Source organism: Engystomops pustulosus, chromosome 1 (assembly GCF_040894005.1).
Source record: "Engystomops pustulosus chromosome 1, aEngPut4.maternal, whole genome shotgun sequence".
In the NCBI taxonomy this organism is placed as follows: Eukaryota; Metazoa; Chordata; class Amphibia; order Anura; family Leptodactylidae; genus Engystomops; species Engystomops pustulosus.
In genome coordinates, this window is record NC_092411.1 from 270,697,670 (window position 1) to 270,718,409 (window position 20,740).

A 20,740-nucleotide genomic window follows, 5' to 3' on the forward strand; every position below is an offset into this window, starting at 1 on the left:
ACTGTGTCCACCTGTCCTCCATCCTCCTCTTATAGTGACCTCCTGTCCTCCTTCTCCCCCATACTGTGGCCCCCTGTCCTCCTCTTATTGTGACCTCTGTCCTCCACCCCCTCATACTGTGTCCCCCTGTCCTCCATCCTCCTCTTATAGTGACCTCCTGTCTTTCTTCTCCCTCATACTGTGTCCCTCTGTCCTCCATCCTCTATCCTCCTCTTATTGTGACCTCTGTCCTCCATCCCCCTCATACTGTGTCCCTCTGTCCTCCACCCTCTATCCTCCTCTTATTGTGACCTCTGTCCTCCATCCTCCTCTTACTGTGGCCCCCTGTCCTCCACCCTCTATCCTCCTCTTATTGTGACACCTCTTTTTGTGAGAGCCCCTCTCCCCATTGGGGGTATTAAACCAAAAAAACCCCTTATTACCCCGTTCCCCCGCAGCAGACCCACTTTTCTGACGGAATTTGAATGTGACTTAGAGGAAGGGGCGGGAACAGCTTATGGGAAGGAGCCACCTCCTCACATGACTCCTTCAGACACGCAAGGAGGTAGCAGGAAGCTGATCCCGCCACTTCCTCGCCCCGATGCTTAGGCTGCTCTGCAGTTGTAATGTATGGGGCCGGGAGGAGCGAGGGGCAGAGAGGGGGCCTCTTAATCCACAACAATTGGGAATTATGGGCTGTAGTAACACCCCCACAGTAAGAGCGCTTCCAAAAATAGAAGCGATAAAAAATGTCTTTTTTATCCCAAACACCTAGCCAGTGTGATCGAGAGTAACATTGAGATCGGCAGGAGTGACATGAAGAGACTTCCAGAGAAGATCCTTGGGTAGTTCTCCAAGATGTTTGGAACTACCGTACCTCTGAGTTTCTTTGAAAACTGTGTATCTTTTTTTTTATCAATTCTATTTTTATTGGTGAACACAAAGTAACAAAGTAACAAACCAACAAACATTTTCCATGATGTCCATGCGAGGAGCAGATGCTGTTTTAAAGTTTTTACTTCAGTTCTTTCACTTTACTCACTTTTTCCACTAAAACTTTTGCACAGTACAGAACATGTAATACTGGTTATTTTGTGTATATGGGGTGGGATCACTAGCAGGTTAGATATTTTGGGGTATCTCAGGGTAGCTCGGTGGCTCAGTGGTTAGCATTAGTGCCTTGCAGCGTTCAATGCTCAGGGTCAACATCTGCAAAGAGTTTGTATGTTCTCTCCGTGTTTGTGTTGGTTTCCTCCGGGTCCTCCGGTTTCCTCCCACACTACAAAACATACTGGTAGGTTGATTAGATTGTGAGCCCCATTGGGAACAGGGACCGATTTGGAAAGGTCTGTGCAGCGCTGTATAAATATAAAGGAATTATCATTATTATCTGTATAAGGTCCTAGATTACTCAATAAGCATATTTTTTTTTAGATAATGCTGTATCGGGAATGTAGCAAAGTGATGTCAACAGAGGAAACATTTTGGGATTGTGAGGAATTTGAAAGGGATTTGCAGGGAGATGGATGACATTTCTCCTCCCAAATATTTTTATACTCATTATCGTTCACAATAGCGTCATCAGCCCCATTACTGTCATCGCGCTCATACAAAACAGCGCACAGCTGCCTCACATTTTCCATTATTCCCATAAACTCTGCTCCGGATAATTGCAGAGTACGAACAGTCCGCAGGTGAACTTCAGACACATGGATACTTCATTCCAAGGACCTCGGTCATGTAAACAGTGCGGCAGAAGTGGTCCTGATGTCACCAATTGTAATCGCTGTGTATCAGGAAAGACACCCGCAACCTTAAGGGGAACCTGTCAGCAGGTTTTACCCCACTAAACTACCAGCGCCCTGAGGTAGGGTGTAATAGGGTCCTTTCCCTCTTTTATGTGAAAAGTCATCCGTTTACCAATAAAACTGAATCTTTCCCAAGGTAAATATGACTCGCTGGGGTCCTCGGTTCGAATCCCACCCAGGTCAACATCTGCAAAGAGTTTGTATGTTCTCTCCGTGTTTGCTTGGGTTTCTCCAGTTTCCTCCCACACTCCAAAAAACATACTGTTAGGTTATGGGGACAGGGACCAATTAGACATGCTTTGTGCAGCGCTGCGTAATCTGTGTGCGCTATATAAATAAAGAATTATTATTAATTATTATGACTCTTCTCAGCACATTTTCCCATGAGATGAGTCAAATTTAATGGGTCTGCAGAAGTCCATATCTTCTGTTCTATATCTTCTATAGCACCTAGAAACATGCAGTTTGTGTCCTATTATGAAGGATCTTATCTTTCAGATCACTTCAGGCTTCTGGTTTTGTGAACTACAGAAACAAAGATACCGGCAGCTAAAGACATTGTTGGAAATGTGAGCTGCAGATAAAGATCAAATTCCCACCTATGTTTTTTAAACTTCCTGTATGTTTACTTCTGTTGCTCACAGAACAATCTGAAAATATATTATTATCTTTAAAATGACACAATTCGCTTTTTTCTATGTGCTACAGAACAGAAGATGGGGGCTTCTGAAGTACCCCTGCAATCACTAAACATGACTCATCTCATGGGAATATGAGCTGAGAAGAGTCATATTTTTCTGACTTAGGAGGAGATTCTTTATTGGGAAACGCAAAAGACGTAATTTAGAAATGACATTTTATACCTTACCAAAGTTTAGTGGGGTAAGACCTGGTGACAGGTTCCCTTTAAGGGACTAGTGCTATCTTACAGGATACCAGTATGATTAAAGGAGCATGAAAAAGTGTGATGCTGAGGGTTATAGTTATAGGAATACAGGATAAGAAGTTGCTGAGGAAAGGGAAATTCTCCTGTGGGGGAGGGAGGGGGGGGGGGGCAGGGAAAGATCTGAGTTTTCTTTCAGAATTCGACTGCTAAAAAAGTGGCTACAGAAATGGAAGACATTAGATCGGGGGTTACAAAAAGGTAAAAGTTGTGGGTTTACAGAAAGGGAGGCATAAGTTGTGTGCACGTTTTCTCACATATAATCAGGTATTTCTCCCTGTACTGTGCAGATCCAGTGAGGAGTGGGAGGATCCAGAGAATTGACACTTTAAGGCAGTTTCCTACAAGCCCAATAATGCATTGTATGTAACGCCTTCTGATCGACCCTGCCAAAGTGTCTCATTGGTGTAAGTTTCCCTTCCCTACAGTACAAATAATAGTTTCATGTATAGTGACCCGTCAGTAGCTCTCCAACTTTATCTGCTCTTCCTGCTGCTATAAAGAAGGGGCATAGTAATCAGAAGAATTTTTACACATAGAAATACATCTCATCTTATCCTTTATCTGTGTTTTTGCAATATAATAAAAACAGCGCCACCTCCGTCCACAGGAAGAATGCGGTATTGCAGGTCAGCTCCGTTCACTTCAAGTAAACGGAACCACAATTCCACCTGATATCGATGTCCCATAAAACTGCAGGTAATTACTGAATTACCATATCTCAATGCTTAAAAGACCATCACAAAAATTTCACGTCATAGAAAAATAATATTTTTTTTTAATTTTACAATTGCATATTGTACAACCTCCTCGTAACCACAACCCCAACAACGAGGCAGCGAAATTACAGCACGGAATAATTTAAGTGACATCACCCCCCCTCCCCCCCGCTGATGCGAGCAGTCGACGTCACGCGTGTCATGGGCGAATGATTCAATGTATGTAATTGAAATGCGAAAGACAATAGTCATCAGGACAATAACAATAGAGAACAGTGACAAGACGGCAAAGTGCATCATTCATCTCCATCAAGCATCTCATGTGGAATAGAGACATCCCGCGTATAAAAATAACTCATCTCTGCTTTCGTCGAAATGATACATTTTAGACAAACATCGTCAAACAGCTATTCCTCCATACTCCTCATACACGTGCACACCTAACTTGGTTGAGCATGCATGTGTTCAGAATGGGTCAAGGGGAATAACCCTAATCTGGTGGCAGCTTATTTCAGATGTTGAGTTGTGGCGCCATAGAAGTTTAATTGATGTTCAAACAAACCCTTAAAGGGCAATTTCATAAATAGTAGATATTATCATAGGTGGGTCTAGTAATGGCCCCTTATCTGTAAAATAAGTATCATCACTATTGGTGACTCCTGAATGTCAGTCTAATCACAGCTTTATCACCTGTGTTCAGTGTCGGACTGGCCCATCAGAGTACCAGAGGATCCTCCGGTGGGCCCCAGCTCAACCCAATACTGAACCCCAGAGGTCCATCAGAAAACACCACAATTTGGAGGGTGCTAGGGTATATTTCCTGGGTAATAATGAAGAGTGGGCTCCCAGATTGATTTTCTCTGGTGGGCCTAAGGAAACCCAGTACGACACTGCCTGTGTTCACCAGTGCCCCCTACTGAGTGAAGAACGTGGACTATCTAGACTATTATTAAACCACCCCCTACAGACAACTATGTGGATATAAGACTGGATTTAGAAGTGTGTCCAGTGTTTTGGGGACCATATCTTCTATACTTTTGGGTGCATTAATATAGTCAAGGATGATACAAGAGTTGAACCTGGAGACCACCTTCCTATGAGATGACCATTTTTTATGAATATTTGCGAAATACGTAGCACCCTTTTATAAGGGCGTAGAAGCGGCATTGCCTAATGTCCATCCATGTGAAGCTTCCGAAAAATGATTGGCAAAATAAATAGCAAACGCACACACATCCATGGAGTAATATGGGAGACGATAGAAGAGATCTTCAATCCTAGGACCTCAACCATCTCGCGAATACATGGAAGAAAATAATGTCCCCATTGTCGTGGCAGTGTCTCTTCTCTTGAAGGTTTGGAGTCTTTTTGAAGACCCCCATTTACCGTCCCCTATTTATATTACTAATGTCTTCCTACATGGTGGAGGGGACTTCTAGCTACCCCAAGGGTGAGGTTCCAGATGCGACCTCTGATACCATTGATACCCAATTTACACAAACGTAGCCTTATATTTTGTCTCTGAATCCTTGCTTCTCTCACTCTTAGCAGTGACCATAGATGGGAGGTCAGATGTCCTACACACCCCCGTCCTTGTTCGTCCTTTGCAAGATTTTAGTTCAGAAATGTAGCCCTCAAAGCTCAGGTTCCCCAAGTCTTCCCCAGAGCTGTGTTTTCTTGGTGTCTGTCTAACTCCATCCACATCAATGACTCTACCGGCTTGCGGACGATGAGCAGAACTGTTGTGTCTGCCTGGGGTTCTGTCCTTCAAATCTGGAGATGGCTCCAAAAAACTCTCTGTGCTTCGAGACTTCTTTTTCTTACGGTCCTTGTTACCTGAGATGGAGAGAAATATAAAAATTGAGAAGATCTAAAATATGAAATTCTCATATTCACCTAGCACACACATCACTGTATGTGAGGTTTATATTATGGTATAGATTTCTATGTATATCAATACCATGTGTGAAGAACATTCTGAAGTTCCTCCAAACATAGATGGAGCCAGGAGATCAGGACATCAGAAAATGTTATGTGAACTGTGCAAACCATTGAAAACCATCAGAAAAATGTTACGTTCATTGTGGTCTTGAGGTCTTACAACATCAAGGAGAACCCAACCCAAGTGTGTGATTGTCCTACCAGGACCAGGGGAAGTTTGACAGATGCTCAATGTAACAATGTCCATATACAAGAGAAATTTGCTGTCAGATCCTATAATTTTTTGGAAATGGATACCAGCCAACCAAGCTGGTCACCATGGTAACACTTCCCCAACAAGGACCCTGAATGTCCTCCTTCGAGTGCAAGTCATTATATGGTTTTAGTCCCCAAAGATCTAGCAGAAGATCAGTATTTGAAGACCATGACTTCCTTCCTAATACTAATTTTCTGTGGTGTACCCAAGGTGCCCCCATGTAACCCTGCCTCTTCTATTTCCAGGAATCCTCCGATGCTATCCTCCATAGACACAACATGTAGAGCATATCTGATCGAGCTGGAAAATGGAAACATCATAAAAATCATGTGCTTCAATGAAAGCTTAGATGATAACCCATTATTATGGCTTAGACATTATCACCCTGATTTCAGGTATGTTCTACATTGCTCTAGAGTCTTTACTTTGCAATGAAACACAACTGCGAATAGTCTTAAAGGAAACCTACCACCACGGATCTACCTATTAAGTTAGATCAGGGGGCAGGTGCCTCTATTGTACCTGAGCATAGCCATTTGGGCTAATCCTCACATCCCCTGTATCTTTTTTAAACTTTTATTGAGTTAATATGCTAATTTTCTAAAGAGGCTACTGGGGTGTGGAGTAGCCGGAGCTGAAGCTACACGGTGCGGCTACTCCACGCCCCAGTAGACTCTTTGATCCTCCTACCCACATATCTTCGGTGTGCAGCTACGAGGGGCTGCATGCACTCGTCCATGAAGCCGGACGAATAGAATCCAAAGAAATAGAATCCAAAGAAATAGAATCCAAAATATATTTTGATGATATGAACATATTACAACAACAACAAAAAAAATCAATGATCTTTCCAAATTCCCTTCAATGTGACTGGAAAGAAATCCTGGTATTTGATTACAAAGTTTTTTTTTAGGAGGCCAGACTTCTGTGTTGTGACTGGAAACTAAGTGGTTGTTGTATTTATGCATGGGACCATGGTAAGGACTGGCATAAGACAAGGCTTCCGTGGCATGACGTGGTATTCCTTCACATTCATTATAACCTCGGAGAACAGAGTCCTGGGATAAACTCCAGGAGATCTGCACAATAACAAGAGATCCCGACAGCCATAAAAAGCTCAGAATCACAAGGAGACGCTTTTTACTTATTGCTTAAAGGGTATGTAGCTCCCAATCACTGCTGAAATACATTTTTTTTTCCATAGGGGGCAGTATTATTGTATCAAAGTAGTAATCATTTAGGGTGCAGTCACACACGGTGGTTTTAGGTGCAGTTTTGTCAATTTAACAAGTGAAAGACATTTGTGGGAACAGATTTCCCCTTCAAAATCAAATACACCCATTCAGTTCATGTCTTTCACTTGTTAAATTGACAAAACTGCACGTAAAACCACCTCAAAGCTGATCGTGATGCAGTTGTAACTGCAACGTGTGAACACACCCTTAGAGATTTGTCTCTTTCTTGCTCTTGACAATTGATATGGAACAAGTGTGTGACATGGACGAGTCCCAGGTGATAGGACCTGAAGTGATGTCATTTTAGGTCCTGCAGGAGACATTACCGGACATGTTTTATCAGGTTTTTGCAGTGAAACGCAACAAAAAAAGTGATAAAACTGTTCAAGGAGGCAGTCGGCAACTGGTAGTTGTGTTGTCAGTCCACCCTTGAGGGGGGATGTGAGAGGCGCCAACTGAGGTTATATAAATGTTCAAAAATTGGTCTTCCATGTTGTATTTTTTCATCAGATTTGCTTCCGAAAATGGATACAGATCATAAGAGTTCATAATATCAACCGGGATCGGAACCTTTTTTCAATGGACCTCTGGTGGTGTAAAAAATTACAAACAGCTTTTTCCTACCTTGGCCTTTATTTCTGGTCTGATGTGGTGCCTCCCTTAACAATCAGCCTCTGTCGGTATCCAGAGGGTCAATGGTGACGCCACATTGATAGCACGGACCCACCACAGTCTGAGGCTACATTCACAGGAACGTATGGGGGACGTATATACGTCCCCCATACACCTCAATGGCCTTACGGTGCCATATGGGAGCAGTATGGCTCTGCACACATGCTGCCCCATAGCGAGATAGGACATGTCTATCTTTCGACGGAATATGGTGCCGGGCCCTATGTTACTCTATGGAGAGGGGCGGGGAAAAGGGCGCTCTCTCCCTCCTCCTCTCCCCCCCGGCGCCGATGTATGCCTGCCGTACTACGGTACAATGGGCATACATTGTGTGAATGTAGCCTAAACTTGGGTCAAACCCGGTTTCCAATGTCGACATGATGTCACTACTGAGCCTCTTTATGGGGGGATGGTAGCTACATCCAAGTATAACTTTCTTGTTATTTTTACACAACTTGAAAATAACATTTCCCATAGTGGACAACCCCCTTAATTGCCGATTTACCTCTAAGTTTACAGAATTGTTGTCCAAGATAATAACTATTTTATGTACCCACCTCAGGTCATTCATATAATGGGCCCCTGTGTATAGTGGGAATGTAATATGGTCTTGTTGTACCTCTGTGACCTCTTCATGCCCAAGGGCAAAGGCTTAGGATGCAATTTCCTAACAGTGCCTATCTCTATGGTGTAGCAGTGAATCTCATGCTGTGCACCCTGCTCTGTGTTCGGAGAAAATCTTTTTTGTTTTTTTAAACTTTTAATAAAAATTGCAGTTAAAAATAAATACGGATTCAAAAATTCCTATATGCTTAATCATCACTAGTTAATTCAGTGGAGTTTAATGACCCTTTGGTGATTTTGCTGAGCTTTCAGCACAATGTGGAATATGGTTTGTAAACTACAGGGGTTATTGGATTTCAGCAGGGGAGTAACTACAGTGGTAGCAGCCATAGCAGCTGCTATGGGGCCCGCAGTATCAGGGGGCCCCACTATCTGGGGTTTTTGATGTGAATATGCAGTATGTGTGTATTTGTGATGTGTATAGGATGTGTATACACTGTATGTATATTTTTTTTAAAGGGGCAAGTAGGGTTCAGAAGTTCACTATGGGGCCCTGCCTCTACTAGTTATGCCACTGGGTTTCAGGGGATGCAGCTGTAATATGTTGCTGTGTTATGGTCTATTGAGATGATCCATTTGCCAGGTGGCTCAGGACAGCAGAGTCGATCTCCCTGTACCTGCAGCCCAATGTTAAAAAGTGAAGGCCCTGAGTTTAGGGACAGCATTGGCCATGTTAGATTTCAGTAGATGAAGCCTCTAACCACTGATATGTGTGAGGTTTTCCTAGAGGTCTATGGCCGGCCTATTATAGATCACCATTTTTTTTTTTGTTTGGGGGGGGGGGGGGAAGAAGAGGGGGAGTCCTGTAGAAGAATTTTGCGGTGAGAATGAACCATCCCCTTATGACCCTATTCTCCTTATTTAACTGACGTTGATGTCACACTAGATGACTCTTACAACAAGTAAAACATTAATAGGGGTTGGCCACTCTTTTACATAAATAGCTCCTGTGTCTCTATTGCTTTAATAACAATCCCTGAATGTTCATCAAGTGATTCAGCCGTCCTGCTACTTTACTTTAGATCTGTCTGCAAACTCACTGTGGATCTTTGTTTACATGTCTGAGCTCTGATGAATAGGAGGAGCTGTAGCAGGAGATTATGTTCATACTCGTACTCCCACCACTCTATCAAAGGAGGCAAAGACACCTTCAGTGACCAACTGCTTTAAGTCAGTACCTAGAGGAGATTTTTTCTTTGATACCCTTCCTATAGAACTTGCACCTTAACTGCTTTTATATTTTAGCTGAAGTCCATTAGGGCAGAGCTAATATGTGCAGGAAGTCAGAGGTAGCCTAAGACACACCCCCAGTGTCTCTTGCTGCAGACTGAACCAATGACTAAATAGGGGTGTGTCTCAGACTACCTCTGACTTCTCATTAGAATGTGCAGCCAAAGGGAGTGTCTAATTGAACTATACTAAAAGGCTGTAATGGAGCAGATCTGAGGAGTAAAATCTATATAGATTTTATGAAACAAGAGGATGCAGGTTAAGATCCTTACTTGCCCAACTGTGACATGGGGTTAGTGAGTGCACTAGTTACTGACTTGAGCATTATATATGAGCTCCTGATAGGCTCACTTTATACCAAGGTTCCTGTCATGTGCCATGTAGGGGCTGTAAATAGGAGCATAAACACACCGTGAATGGATATGCAAATCAGCCTTAAAATCCAATGGGGGGGGGGGCCCAATTTGATATTAGAGGGTTGCAAGTGCTCTGGCAATGCTTAGGGATCTCTTCCTCTCAGCCATGATTGACATTTTTTACTTCTGCCTTCATCACACCTGTCTGTATGCAAACCTGTCAGAGTGGCTCCGCCTCCTTTGCACTTGCATACAGAACTGTATATCCTTAAACCGATTAATTATCCCTGCATTGTGTCATTGATTTGTAATAGGGGTTGTCCCAAATTTTCCCAATCCACAGGATAGGGGATAACAAGGTGACCATTGGGAGTCCAACTACTGGGAACCCCACAATTTGGACAATAGGGATCTTGTGGTCACTAGTGGGTGAACCATCCTGCTCCATGCAATTCTATGGGAAGGACAGAAATAGTCAGGGAATGGAGCGGCAGGGCGCATGCTCATCCTGCGGCTCCACCCATTAGTGAGAACAGGATCCCCATTCTTATGATCAATAGGGGTGCCAGCGGTCAGAACCTCACTGATCTCCTGGTTATGCTGTGGAAAGGGGATAACTTGGGACCACCCCTTTAAGACCCCAACAAAGTAGATTTTGAATCGGTATGAACCCCTTTAGGGTTCTGATTACATCTGCATCGTTGATATGGTTTCTGTATAGCCTGGTCCACCAGGTTCCACTATTCCTGGGTAGTCCTCCCCCTAGTATGACACATATTTCCTTCTACTAGATTTTTCATTTGAGAACTGATAAAACCAATAATCTGATGCCTTATCCCATCAGTGTCTCGAGTCCTTGTCTCCATGTTCATATATTAAGGTGGCCTTCCACCACCTCCGAATGAATGACCCCTTACTTGGCCCAAGTGGTCTTATCTCAAGGACGATCTTCCTTGTTTTTTTAGAAGACATTAGAAAACAATCAAACGTTAGTGTTTACTTCCCCCCACTGTCCTCATCCATCACCGGCAGGACAAGATAAGCCCCCAGTCACACACTACCAGATATAGCTCCTCGCTCCAGAGCTGCGCTCACTTTATCACACACATTGTCATCTCCATCCTGATCGCATATTTCATATGGGAAACTTCTCCGGAGATTGACTGTTCTCCAAAATGTAAAAGTTCCTTGGAAGCAGGATTTGTTTTTGTGTGGTCCCTTAACATCGGAAATCTTATTTTTAGATTTCAAACTTCTTTAAAGGATCTTCCAGGATATATTTATTTACACGGTGAAATGTGAATTAAGTGAAGCCCCCACCTACCACAATCCATAGGTTGTGTCTGATATTGAGTTCAAGTGAAAAGGGCTTAGGCGCAATATAAAACAGTCCATTAACAGTGCTGGTGCTGTTTTTAGCTAAAAAATACAAAATAAAGTGGAATGCAGCCCTAAACCAGTGTGCTACAGTGCGGCTAACTCAGCAATTTCTACTACCGACATTAAAATCGATGGTCTCCGGAGTTGCCCTTTATTTTACGTGACCCTTTAACCTTGAGACTTTCAGATCAATACATCTTTATCGAAACAGGCGATTTCCATCTCATTCCCCCAGAGCAAAGCGAGATTACATGGACTCTTGTTATGTCATTAGATGTATGATATGATTGGGGGGTGAGGCAGTGAATTTGTTAGATCAAAAACTTTCCAAAAATTTGATAGCGAAAGAACAAAAACGAGAAAAAGGAGAGAGAGATACAGAATGGAAACGGAGTTTATTATTTTTTTGAGAGAATTGATACAAAAAAATGCACACAAAATCTCTACAATCAAGATGTCTACAAAGCAGGAGGAGGCGAGCACAGGCTACAGATCACACGATATCGGGATTACATGCAATATACAAGATCATTTCAGGATTTGTAAAGTGCAATCACATTGCCCTTAAAGGAATTCTACATATCGGGGTGGGGATCTATCATCTACACCTAGGCCATCTATACCAAACACCTAACCTGGACTATGGTGTTACCCTGGAGGAGGACTTATATACTGGGTGGTAAGGCCTACCATAAATTAGTGGACCTTCCCACCTATTATATATATTAGCGGACCTTCCCGCCTAGTATATATATATATATATATATATATATTAGCGGACCTTCCCGCCTAGTATATATATATATATTAGCGGACCTTCCCACCTAGTATATATATATATTAGCGGACCTTCCCACCTAGTATATATATATATTAGCGGACCTTCCCGTCTGGTATATATATTAGTGGACCTTCCCGTCTGGTATATATATTAGTGGACCTTCCTGCCTGGTATATATATTAGTGGACCTTCCCGCCTACGATATATCTCAGTGGACCTTCCCGCCTAGTATATATAAGTGGACCTTTTGACTCCATCATGGAAATGGGGTAAAACTAAGCAACTAAAGACCACAACCTGGCACAAAAATAGGTAGTATAACAATGGTGGTCCTCATGGAAGACAATCGAAACTCTGTTCAAACTTAAAAGACCTTATACAAATAGGAAAGGTCGGTCAAAACCATTGATTTTGATAAGATGTCTATGGGGGACCCAGCTCCCAATTTACTTGAGAATGAAAGTTTTAGGTTTGTTTAATGTTAATATCAGAGATTTACGACTTATCCCCCTCTTCCCATTTAGAGAACATGTTTGGTTAAAATCAGATACAAGGGAGTCAGGGACAGGTTAAAATGGAGTGTTAAAGTTTGGCTCCCCTTATGTTTATTTAAGTTCAGGTCCGGGCGACCGAGACATATTGCCGAATTGGTGGCCGTACAAGTCAATTCAGCAAATTGACGCCCCCAGCTGCTAGCCATGGCTGTGATTGGTCAGGAGGACACTAACCCAAGTTGTGCGGGACGCACCCAAACTTAAAATTTGGGTCTGCTCATCTCTAATGTTTAAAGGGATACATTTTTTTTTTTTTTTTATTAAAAAAGGTGATCCATCCATGTACTGTATATTTTTTTTCAAATGCCCCAAAACTTTGCAGTAATTAACTATAGAATTTATTTTTAACCCAATACCAAATATTCATTTTGATTAAGCAGCCAAATTATATAATTTTCAGCATTAGATAGAAAAAAAAAATTAAAATTAAGAATGTAAGAAATCAACGAAATTTCACACTTTAATTTTTTTTTTCTCCACAATTCATTAAAATTAGTTTTGGCCCTGATCGGAGAATATCTTAGTAATATTAGCTGCCTAATAATAACGGTAAGATGAGTGGGTTACATCGGAAGGGTTAAGGGATGTAGAAAGCCTTTAAGGAGAGATCGGAAAAATACAGTGCGTTATATAAACCATAGAGAGATCAGAGCAGAAAAATAATACAACGGGAGGAAACACACGGTTCATGCGTCATGAAGGCAACACTTTATAGCAAAGGGGGTCGATTGAGGAGTCGGAGGATCGATAAAAACTGTACAGATATCTATACATCATGAGCAACATGCAGGAGAAGTGTCCACAGTATGTACAGAACATTCTAGGGAGGTCCCTTATGTAAACATGAAAAAAAAAATAATAATTTTGTACAAAAACTAAAAGAAAATTTAAATAAAAAAATAAAAATTTGTACACAATTTTCACAAATGGTTGGAGTTTTTTTTTTTTGTCTGTAGTGATAAAATGCTATGGTGGTAGAAAAATATAAAAAAATTTAACCGAATCCTTTTATTTGGACCCTTTTTGATATAAAGATTGACGATTAATTGGGATAAAAGCCCCCTAGATAACCCCCTACCCCCCGTTATCTCTAAGGGTAGTCATATACGTAATACCGCTGTAGTGTTTGGCTATTTGGCTATTCCTTGCACCCTCCAATGCACATGCAAGCTCGGCTCAGGCACAAATAATAATAATTGGGCATGTCAAAATTCAACATGTCCGACTTTTTTTTTTGGGGGGGGGGGGGGAGGCAGTTATATGCAATAGTGGGTCCTCAGGCTGGAAAATAAAATTCTCTATGGAGTCGTTATTACGTTTTTGGCATGAACAACAACAGAAACGGCAGTTTAATGAAAGCTACAAAAATTTTAGGGATGTTTGGCACCAAAAACAAGTTATTGTAAAAATCTTTGGTGGAGACCAGTGATCTGGGACCACCACCGCACCACCATGGTGCCAAATACACCGTTACATTATTTCCCTTAAGGGTCCCTCCTGCAGGACGTTGATAGGTGTCCTAACTCAAGGACCGTCATGATCGTCTAAAATACAAGATTGGGTGATATGGAGGCACCCAATGGGGGTAATCCACATGTCAAAGATTCTTGGTATCTCCAGTGATGATAAAGATCACTAGATAATGTAGGATACAGGACAGAAGTCGTCATTGTCAATGGGTCGTAAACACAACATTGAGCTCATAATGGAGAGTCTTGGCACTTGACTGGTAAACAGAAACATGCAGTAAAAAATAAAATAAAAAATGTGCAATTTTGCAATGTTTAAAAGTGCAAAGAATACAAATAGAATAAAACCGAGTGAGGCCGGGGTTGCAGTTTCGAAGAAAAAAAAAAAAAAAAAAACACAACACACACACACACACACATCACTAAAATCTAGAAATACCTGATTTCTGATATCCAGAATTATCTTGACTGCCCGAGCATGGAGGTGGGGGTGAAAAGTTAGCTTCGGAAAGCTTACTGACATCAAAAGATGGTGACGGGGGTAATGGTAGTAAAGTGCTATTGGGACTGCTAATGTCTCCTTCGGCCACTAGGGTGAGATCGGCGACATTGTCATCTTCTACAGTCTGGATGTTGCCGGTGGACAAGTCTCTGGATAGTCTTTCCCGGTTCGGGTTTTTTTTCTCTTGAACATGTGGGATCGGAGACAGTGGAGCGCTGAACGGGACATATGGTTTCCTTCCAGTGGGTGGCACAATGTCATGTCTGTCCCGTTTGTCCAGTCCACTGTACTTGCCCGATTTGTCTCCGCCATTGTGCGTACCTAACAACATACTAGACGACCCGCTACTGCCCTTGTCAAGGCTACTACTTTTCTCAGGCCTCCTCTTGGTGGGGTTTCCTGATGCGAGGCCGGAGGAAGTTGTGTCAAGTGGAGACAGACGGAGAAAATCTGGAAGTACCAAGTCTTCTTTCCGGAGAAGTCCTCGCTGGTCTTCTGCTCGGTTACTCTGAGCTTTAGAGATCAGTTCAAAGAAAGCTACAAGAGAAAATCGGAATAATTTAATGACAATATATTATCCTGGAAAAAAATAGATCATGATTGTTTTGTTTTTTGTTTTTTTTGCCCCAAATACAACATTTAAAAAAAAAAAATGTATAAATAAGTACAAAATACACTTAAAATTTTAGAAAATTCCAGGTCAACACAGAATCTAAATTAAAGAGAAAAAAAAAAAAAAAAAAAAAAGTAAAAAGAAATATAAATCGCAATCTACACCACAAGAGCCTAAAAATACACACACACACACAAAAAACAAAAAAAAAAAAAAGTACAGTAACTTAAAAAGTTCAAAAAACATGACCCTAGAGTAAAATATACTGGGCAAAAGACAAATCCACTGTTTGGTAGAGAAAAGAAATGTACCTTCAGCCTCATCCAGATTAATTTTGTGCTGCTTCTTTCTGCCCATCCTCATGACGGCGTCGTCTTTCCTCTGCTGTCGGGTGTCTCTGCCGCTTCCTTTGCCGTACTCCCCCTTCAGTCGGATGGATGAGGATTTCACAAGTGGCCGATCTTCTCCCTAAGACAACATCAGGAACATTTTTATTAAGTCTCTAAATCTTAGGCTACAAGTGCTCTGCTTTCTTGATATGTGAAGTGAAGGCTCCTGTCTTTTACCTCATCAGCCAGACATTCCTGTCCATAACATGGCCACAGATAGAGATCACATGACCCTATAACTGTCCATGAGCAATCACCCTGCCAAGATTAAGGTCCTGGCAGGGCAATTGTTCATGGACAGTTAGAGATCACCTAACCCTCCATCTTTTGCCATTTTATGGACAGGAATCTCTGACTGATGAGGTAAAAGACAGGAGCCTTCACTTTACATATCAAGAAAGCAGCGCATAACGCCATATATTGTGGAACAGATGTATATTGGTAAAATTACCCATTATCCCTCCACCCACATTTACAGAGTGTAGGAGGAAGTGCACTATATGTGGGGAAGAAGGTCCTGTTGTACACTGTGTAAACCACCATTATAATGGTAAAAAGTGGAGCATGTGAGATCTTAGCTAAGCGGTCACCTCTATCCTGTACATCCACCTGTTACTTAAAGGGATTGTGCCAAGTGTGATAGTTATCCCTAGGGGATAACTATCGGATTAGTGGGAGTAAAATGGCTGTGACCCCCATCTGTTCACAGATTTCCCACTCTCTCACAGTATCGACACTTGTTTTACAGCTCCATCAATGAGTGAAAACAGGGATTGGGAGGGTCCCTGCAATCACACCCATCACTGAGCAGGTTGTCGTCCCCAAACGGGGATTAAAAAAAAAAATACAACCTCTTTAAATTGTTAAAAAATTTACAGATACAATTTTTTTGGTTATTTTGAGCTCCAGGATTGTCTCCTCTAGTCACCTCCAAAGCTGCTTTCAAAATTAATCTGATTGTCTATTATATATATATATATAACAACTAACTGCTCCGGTCTGATCTCCCAGAATGCACTGAAATTTGGCATCAGTTAAATTCTTAATTCATCTTTTGATGTAAATGGAAAAGTAAAGAATACGGGACTCAAAAATAATAAGGTAAGAAAAGCTACGTATTTGCATTGTGTCTGGATATTTTATGTGGATCTATGTTGTGAAATGCAATTAAAAAGAAATAGATATTTTTTTTCTATAGCAAAAATTTGGAATTCCCTAAAGAAACAAACTGGGATATAGAGATCAATGGCTTAATTACCGCAAAATTATTATTCCTGGAGTTTGTCAGCAAAGGAGTGGATTTCATCATTGGGTTCTTGGACTTGTCTGCAACGAAATAATGATACAATCTGTAACTTTAACAAAAACATAATTCAACTGCGTACAACATAAAGCGACTATTCACGGCTGAAGCCAAAAAAAAAGTGCAGGATTTATACAGGACACAGAGGTGCGGAAATGTGGTTTTAGTGCAACGGATTTTCACCGAAATTATTCACGTATCGGTCTCCAGAAGAAAAATCCAAATACGGCGAGCAATTTCAGCAAATTTATATAAATATTATGCCAAGAAAATAAAAAATCTGCCTCATTTGTTGGGAAAAAAAAACTTCCAATAATCAGCATTTCTGTATAAGACGGACTTACCCTTAGTCCTGGAGTTGTCCTTCTCTTCCAGTACAACCCTCTGCCCATCCAGGGTAGAGATCGGGACGCCCAAGTCTAAAGGTTCTTGTTCTCCGCTCTACAAGCAACAAAATTTGTCATTTACTTTGGATTTTAAATAAAATTTTTATTTTTATTTAATTGGCAGAAGTCGGGGTCTTGTTCAAAATACACCAACACTAAATAAATAACGGGGGTAGATGTATCACTGCAGGGGCAAAAATTGTGAGACATTTGCAAGGCGTAAAATTGAAGGATCTGCCGATTTGAGCCAAGTTGTCAACTGGAGGTGAGCAGATGTAGGTGGAGGTGATGTTCTTAGTTCAGCAGCTCCGCCCGGCCAATCACAGCCAGGCCTAGTTGCTAGGTGCGTAAAGCTGCCTGATTGGCTCTGCAGCCCATCAAGTAACATGTCCGGGTTTGGTGGCAACTTTTTGGCAGGTCACTCCAGTCTTAACTTCAGACAACTTACTCCAGATTTATCATCTGAACCCAGAGGTGGGAGGCAGATTTATGAAGTGCAACTTCAAAAAGTCACAAGTTTAGGTACAAACTTACTTCAGACCCCTTTAGGTGGCAATATTTTTTTCCAACAACTTTTTAACCAAAAATTCGCAAATCTTCGCCAGACTTTGCGACCTCATGTGCCCAAAATTAAATCACATTTATCAAGCTGTCTAAGCCACTGAGTAAATCTAATGTGCAGCGATCAAAGCATCTAAAAACTCAAGTTAAAATGGTGTCCAATGATAAATCTGCCCCAAAAGTGTCCAATACCAGATGATAATTTTATTCAAAATCGTTAAAACATATTTTTGTTGAGGAGGTTCACGGGTCTCCATTCATCCGTTCAGCAGCTTCCGCAGACATCACTTCCTGTGTTGTCCCTTTGTCCAATGTGGCCACTCATTGGCTGAAGCAGGTCCTGTGACACCCATGAACTTCCAATCAGATACAGAGAAGATAAAGAAGCGTTGGAGCGACCCAGGAACTGAGGTATGGAAATATTTGTCTTTTTCTTTTACCACCCCGGGCCGCCTGGAAATATAGATAAGCCCTTTAAAAAGGGAACCTATCATCAGGACCGCAAATTTTTGCCCAATGACTGATTAGCCTTATTAAAAAACTATTTCCCAAACTGCTTTTACCATTAACATTACGGCTTCCACTCACTTTTAGTACATAAAAGTTTACCTGCCTCCCTGCCAGCAAACTGCATCAAATTGTGGAGAGCTTCTGTTAGATCATCATCATTATCTCCTCTCTCCTCTAGCTCTTTCTCCCTTTCCCTCTTGCAGATGTGCTAACAGAGGAGAGAGGAGGAGATGATAATGATGACACCAGGGACTCCAACACCTCTGAAACTCCATGCAGTTTGCAGGGTAAAACTTTTATATAAATTTGAAAAGTGAGTGGAAGAAGTAATGTTAAAAGCCGATTTCGAATTAGTATAAAAAAGGGAACCTGTCATTGGGTGAAATATGCGTCATCTTGATGATAGTACAGGCAGTCCCCGGGGGTTTGTTCTTAAGTTGAATTTGTATGCAAGTTGAAACTGTATATTTTATTATTGTAGATCCAGACAAAAAAAAAAAAAAAAAAATTAGGCCACAGTGACAATTGGAGTTTAAACATTTTTTGCTGTAATGCAACCAAGGATTATCAATAAAGCTTCATTACAGACACCTTACAGCTGATCATTGCAGTCTGGGACTATAGTAACATCCAGAGAGCTTCACCAGAGGTCAGAGGGGTCTGTCTGTAACTATGGGTTGTCTGTAAGTCGGGTGTCCTTAAGTAGGAGACCGCCTGTACTGTAAAAATTAACAACATATCAGTAGACTTGATTGCTCATGTTTTGTGCCAAGATTTTGGATCAAATTTTGGTGCCTTCACGTATAAACTAAAGCATTGGCCATAGTGTAAAACAAAAAGTGAAAATGGTCTGAAACCCATAATTTGTGGAACGTTTCTCAGGTTTTTGGCAGCAATTTTGACAGACTTTTTACTGGTGCATTTAGGTTAGTAAATATCCACCATATAGGATGTTTTGCCAAAATATTATACATACACAGATAATTATGGTAAAAACAATATTAAAAAAAATATACATTTCTGAAAAAAAAAAAAAATCATAAATTCCTAGATAACTTTTATACAATTAGGATGAATAAAAGCAGAACATACAAGTCTCGCCACCAACTCGCTAAGATTCAGCCCGTATTTTGCGACCACTGGGCGCAGGACCTCCGTTACTGGTTTTGTCGGTTTGGCTTTAAGTCCCACTGATCTGTTGATTGGTACCAGATCCAGACTAAAAATATAAAAAACAGTAATTAAAAAAAAAAAAAGAGCTGAAGAGGTTTCTTGTTTTTTAGGTTGTATTTCACTATTTATAGATAAATAAAAAAATTATAAAATTAGCTCTTTATCCCCCCAAATTTTTATTGTTCCTTTTTAGACCTCCATACACTACGGTCCAATCTCTTATGATGCAAACTGATATAGAATTTCATATAGGATGAATAGAATTCCAGGGAACGTCAGTTAAACTTTCCAAGGATTCTGCATGGTCTGTTAGATTCTATGTATCAGTCTTAAGTACAAGCCCTCAGTAGTAAAAGCCTAAACATCAAAGCATCATTTACGGAACACAAAAAAAAAAAAAAAAAATCCTAATAGAAAACTGAAATATTTATAATTTTCCCCCTGTTTTTATGATGTGTTACTGTTGATAATGCAGGGCACACACTGTGAATGATGCATTGTAGCCACAATCCCAGGGAGATTGTTAGTCGGGAGTGAAGACCACAGCCCTTCCCGATCCTGGCTGCACATTTATTACACAGCGGCTGGAGGCGGCCTCGCTGCCAGGAGGGTCTGAGTGGAAAAACTTCTCCGCCGCCCAGATTTACATTTGTTAGATTCATTTTGTTTCTCTTACCGAAATAAGGTGCGTTTTTCTATTCTTAGATCGCGGGACTCCAGAATGCTGCTGTCTTGGCTCAGGACAAGGGGCTTCATTACATGCAGAGACAAAATATACAGAAACGTACAATAAATTACACCGCCAGGCGCACGGGCTGCACGCCGAGACGTGTGTTACACAGCAGCGAGAGACGATTAACCCCGCGCCTGCTCTAAAAACCATAGACTAGAAAATCAGCTCCCAAAGCAAAACAATCATTGTATAAGGTGTTGCAGGGCTTGTTGGTGCACTAGGGGCGGCCTAGGACATCAGGTGCACTAGTCTTTCCTTCTTTCTATGGGAATCTCAATCATTGTATAAGGCGTTGCTGGGCTTGTTGGTGCACTAGGGGCGGCCTAGGACATCAGGTGCACTAGTCTTTCCTTCTTTCTATGGGAATCTCAATCATTGTGTAAGGTGTTGCTGGGCTTGTTGGTGCACTAGGGGCGGCCTAGGACATCAGGTGCACTAGTCTTTCCTTCTTTCTATGGGAATCTCAATCATTGTATAAGGCATTGCTGGGCTTGTTGGTGCACTAGGGGCGGCCTAGGACATCAGGTGCACTCGTCTTTCCTTCTTTCTATGGGAATCTCAATCATTGTGTAAAGAAGCAGCACTGGGTCGTAAGTCACAATGTCAATGAGAAAAAAAAAAAC

At 41.4% G+C, this 20,740-nt stretch overlaps 1 protein-coding gene across 2 annotated transcripts in view; it reads right to left on the reverse strand.

Moving 5' to 3' along the window:
- Positions 1–3,535: 3,535 nt before the first annotated feature.
- RGS12 (regulator of G protein signaling 12) overlaps positions 3,536–20,740 on the reverse strand; it is a 109,145-nt gene continuing 91,940 nt past the window's right edge. The window contains exons 12-18 of one of the 2 annotated variants that reach the window (XM_072126156.1): positions 20,061–20,134; positions 19,304–19,430; positions 17,099–17,195; positions 16,710–16,777; positions 15,374–15,530; positions 14,387–14,986; positions 3,536–5,285 (exon numbers count right to left, since the gene is read on the reverse strand). In XM_072126156.1, the coding sequence (XP_071982257.1) occupies positions 4,942–5,285; positions 14,387–14,986; positions 15,374–15,530; positions 16,710–16,777; positions 17,099–17,195; positions 19,304–19,430; positions 20,061–20,134 (1,467 nt within the window). In that variant the 3' untranslated portion in view covers positions 3,536–4,941. Of the gene's footprint in view, positions 5,286–13,684; positions 14,205–14,386; positions 14,987–15,373; positions 15,531–16,709; positions 16,778–17,098; positions 17,196–19,303; positions 19,431–20,060; positions 20,135–20,740 lie in introns of those variants that run through there. The other variant, XM_072126157.1, reaches the window with a different exon arrangement.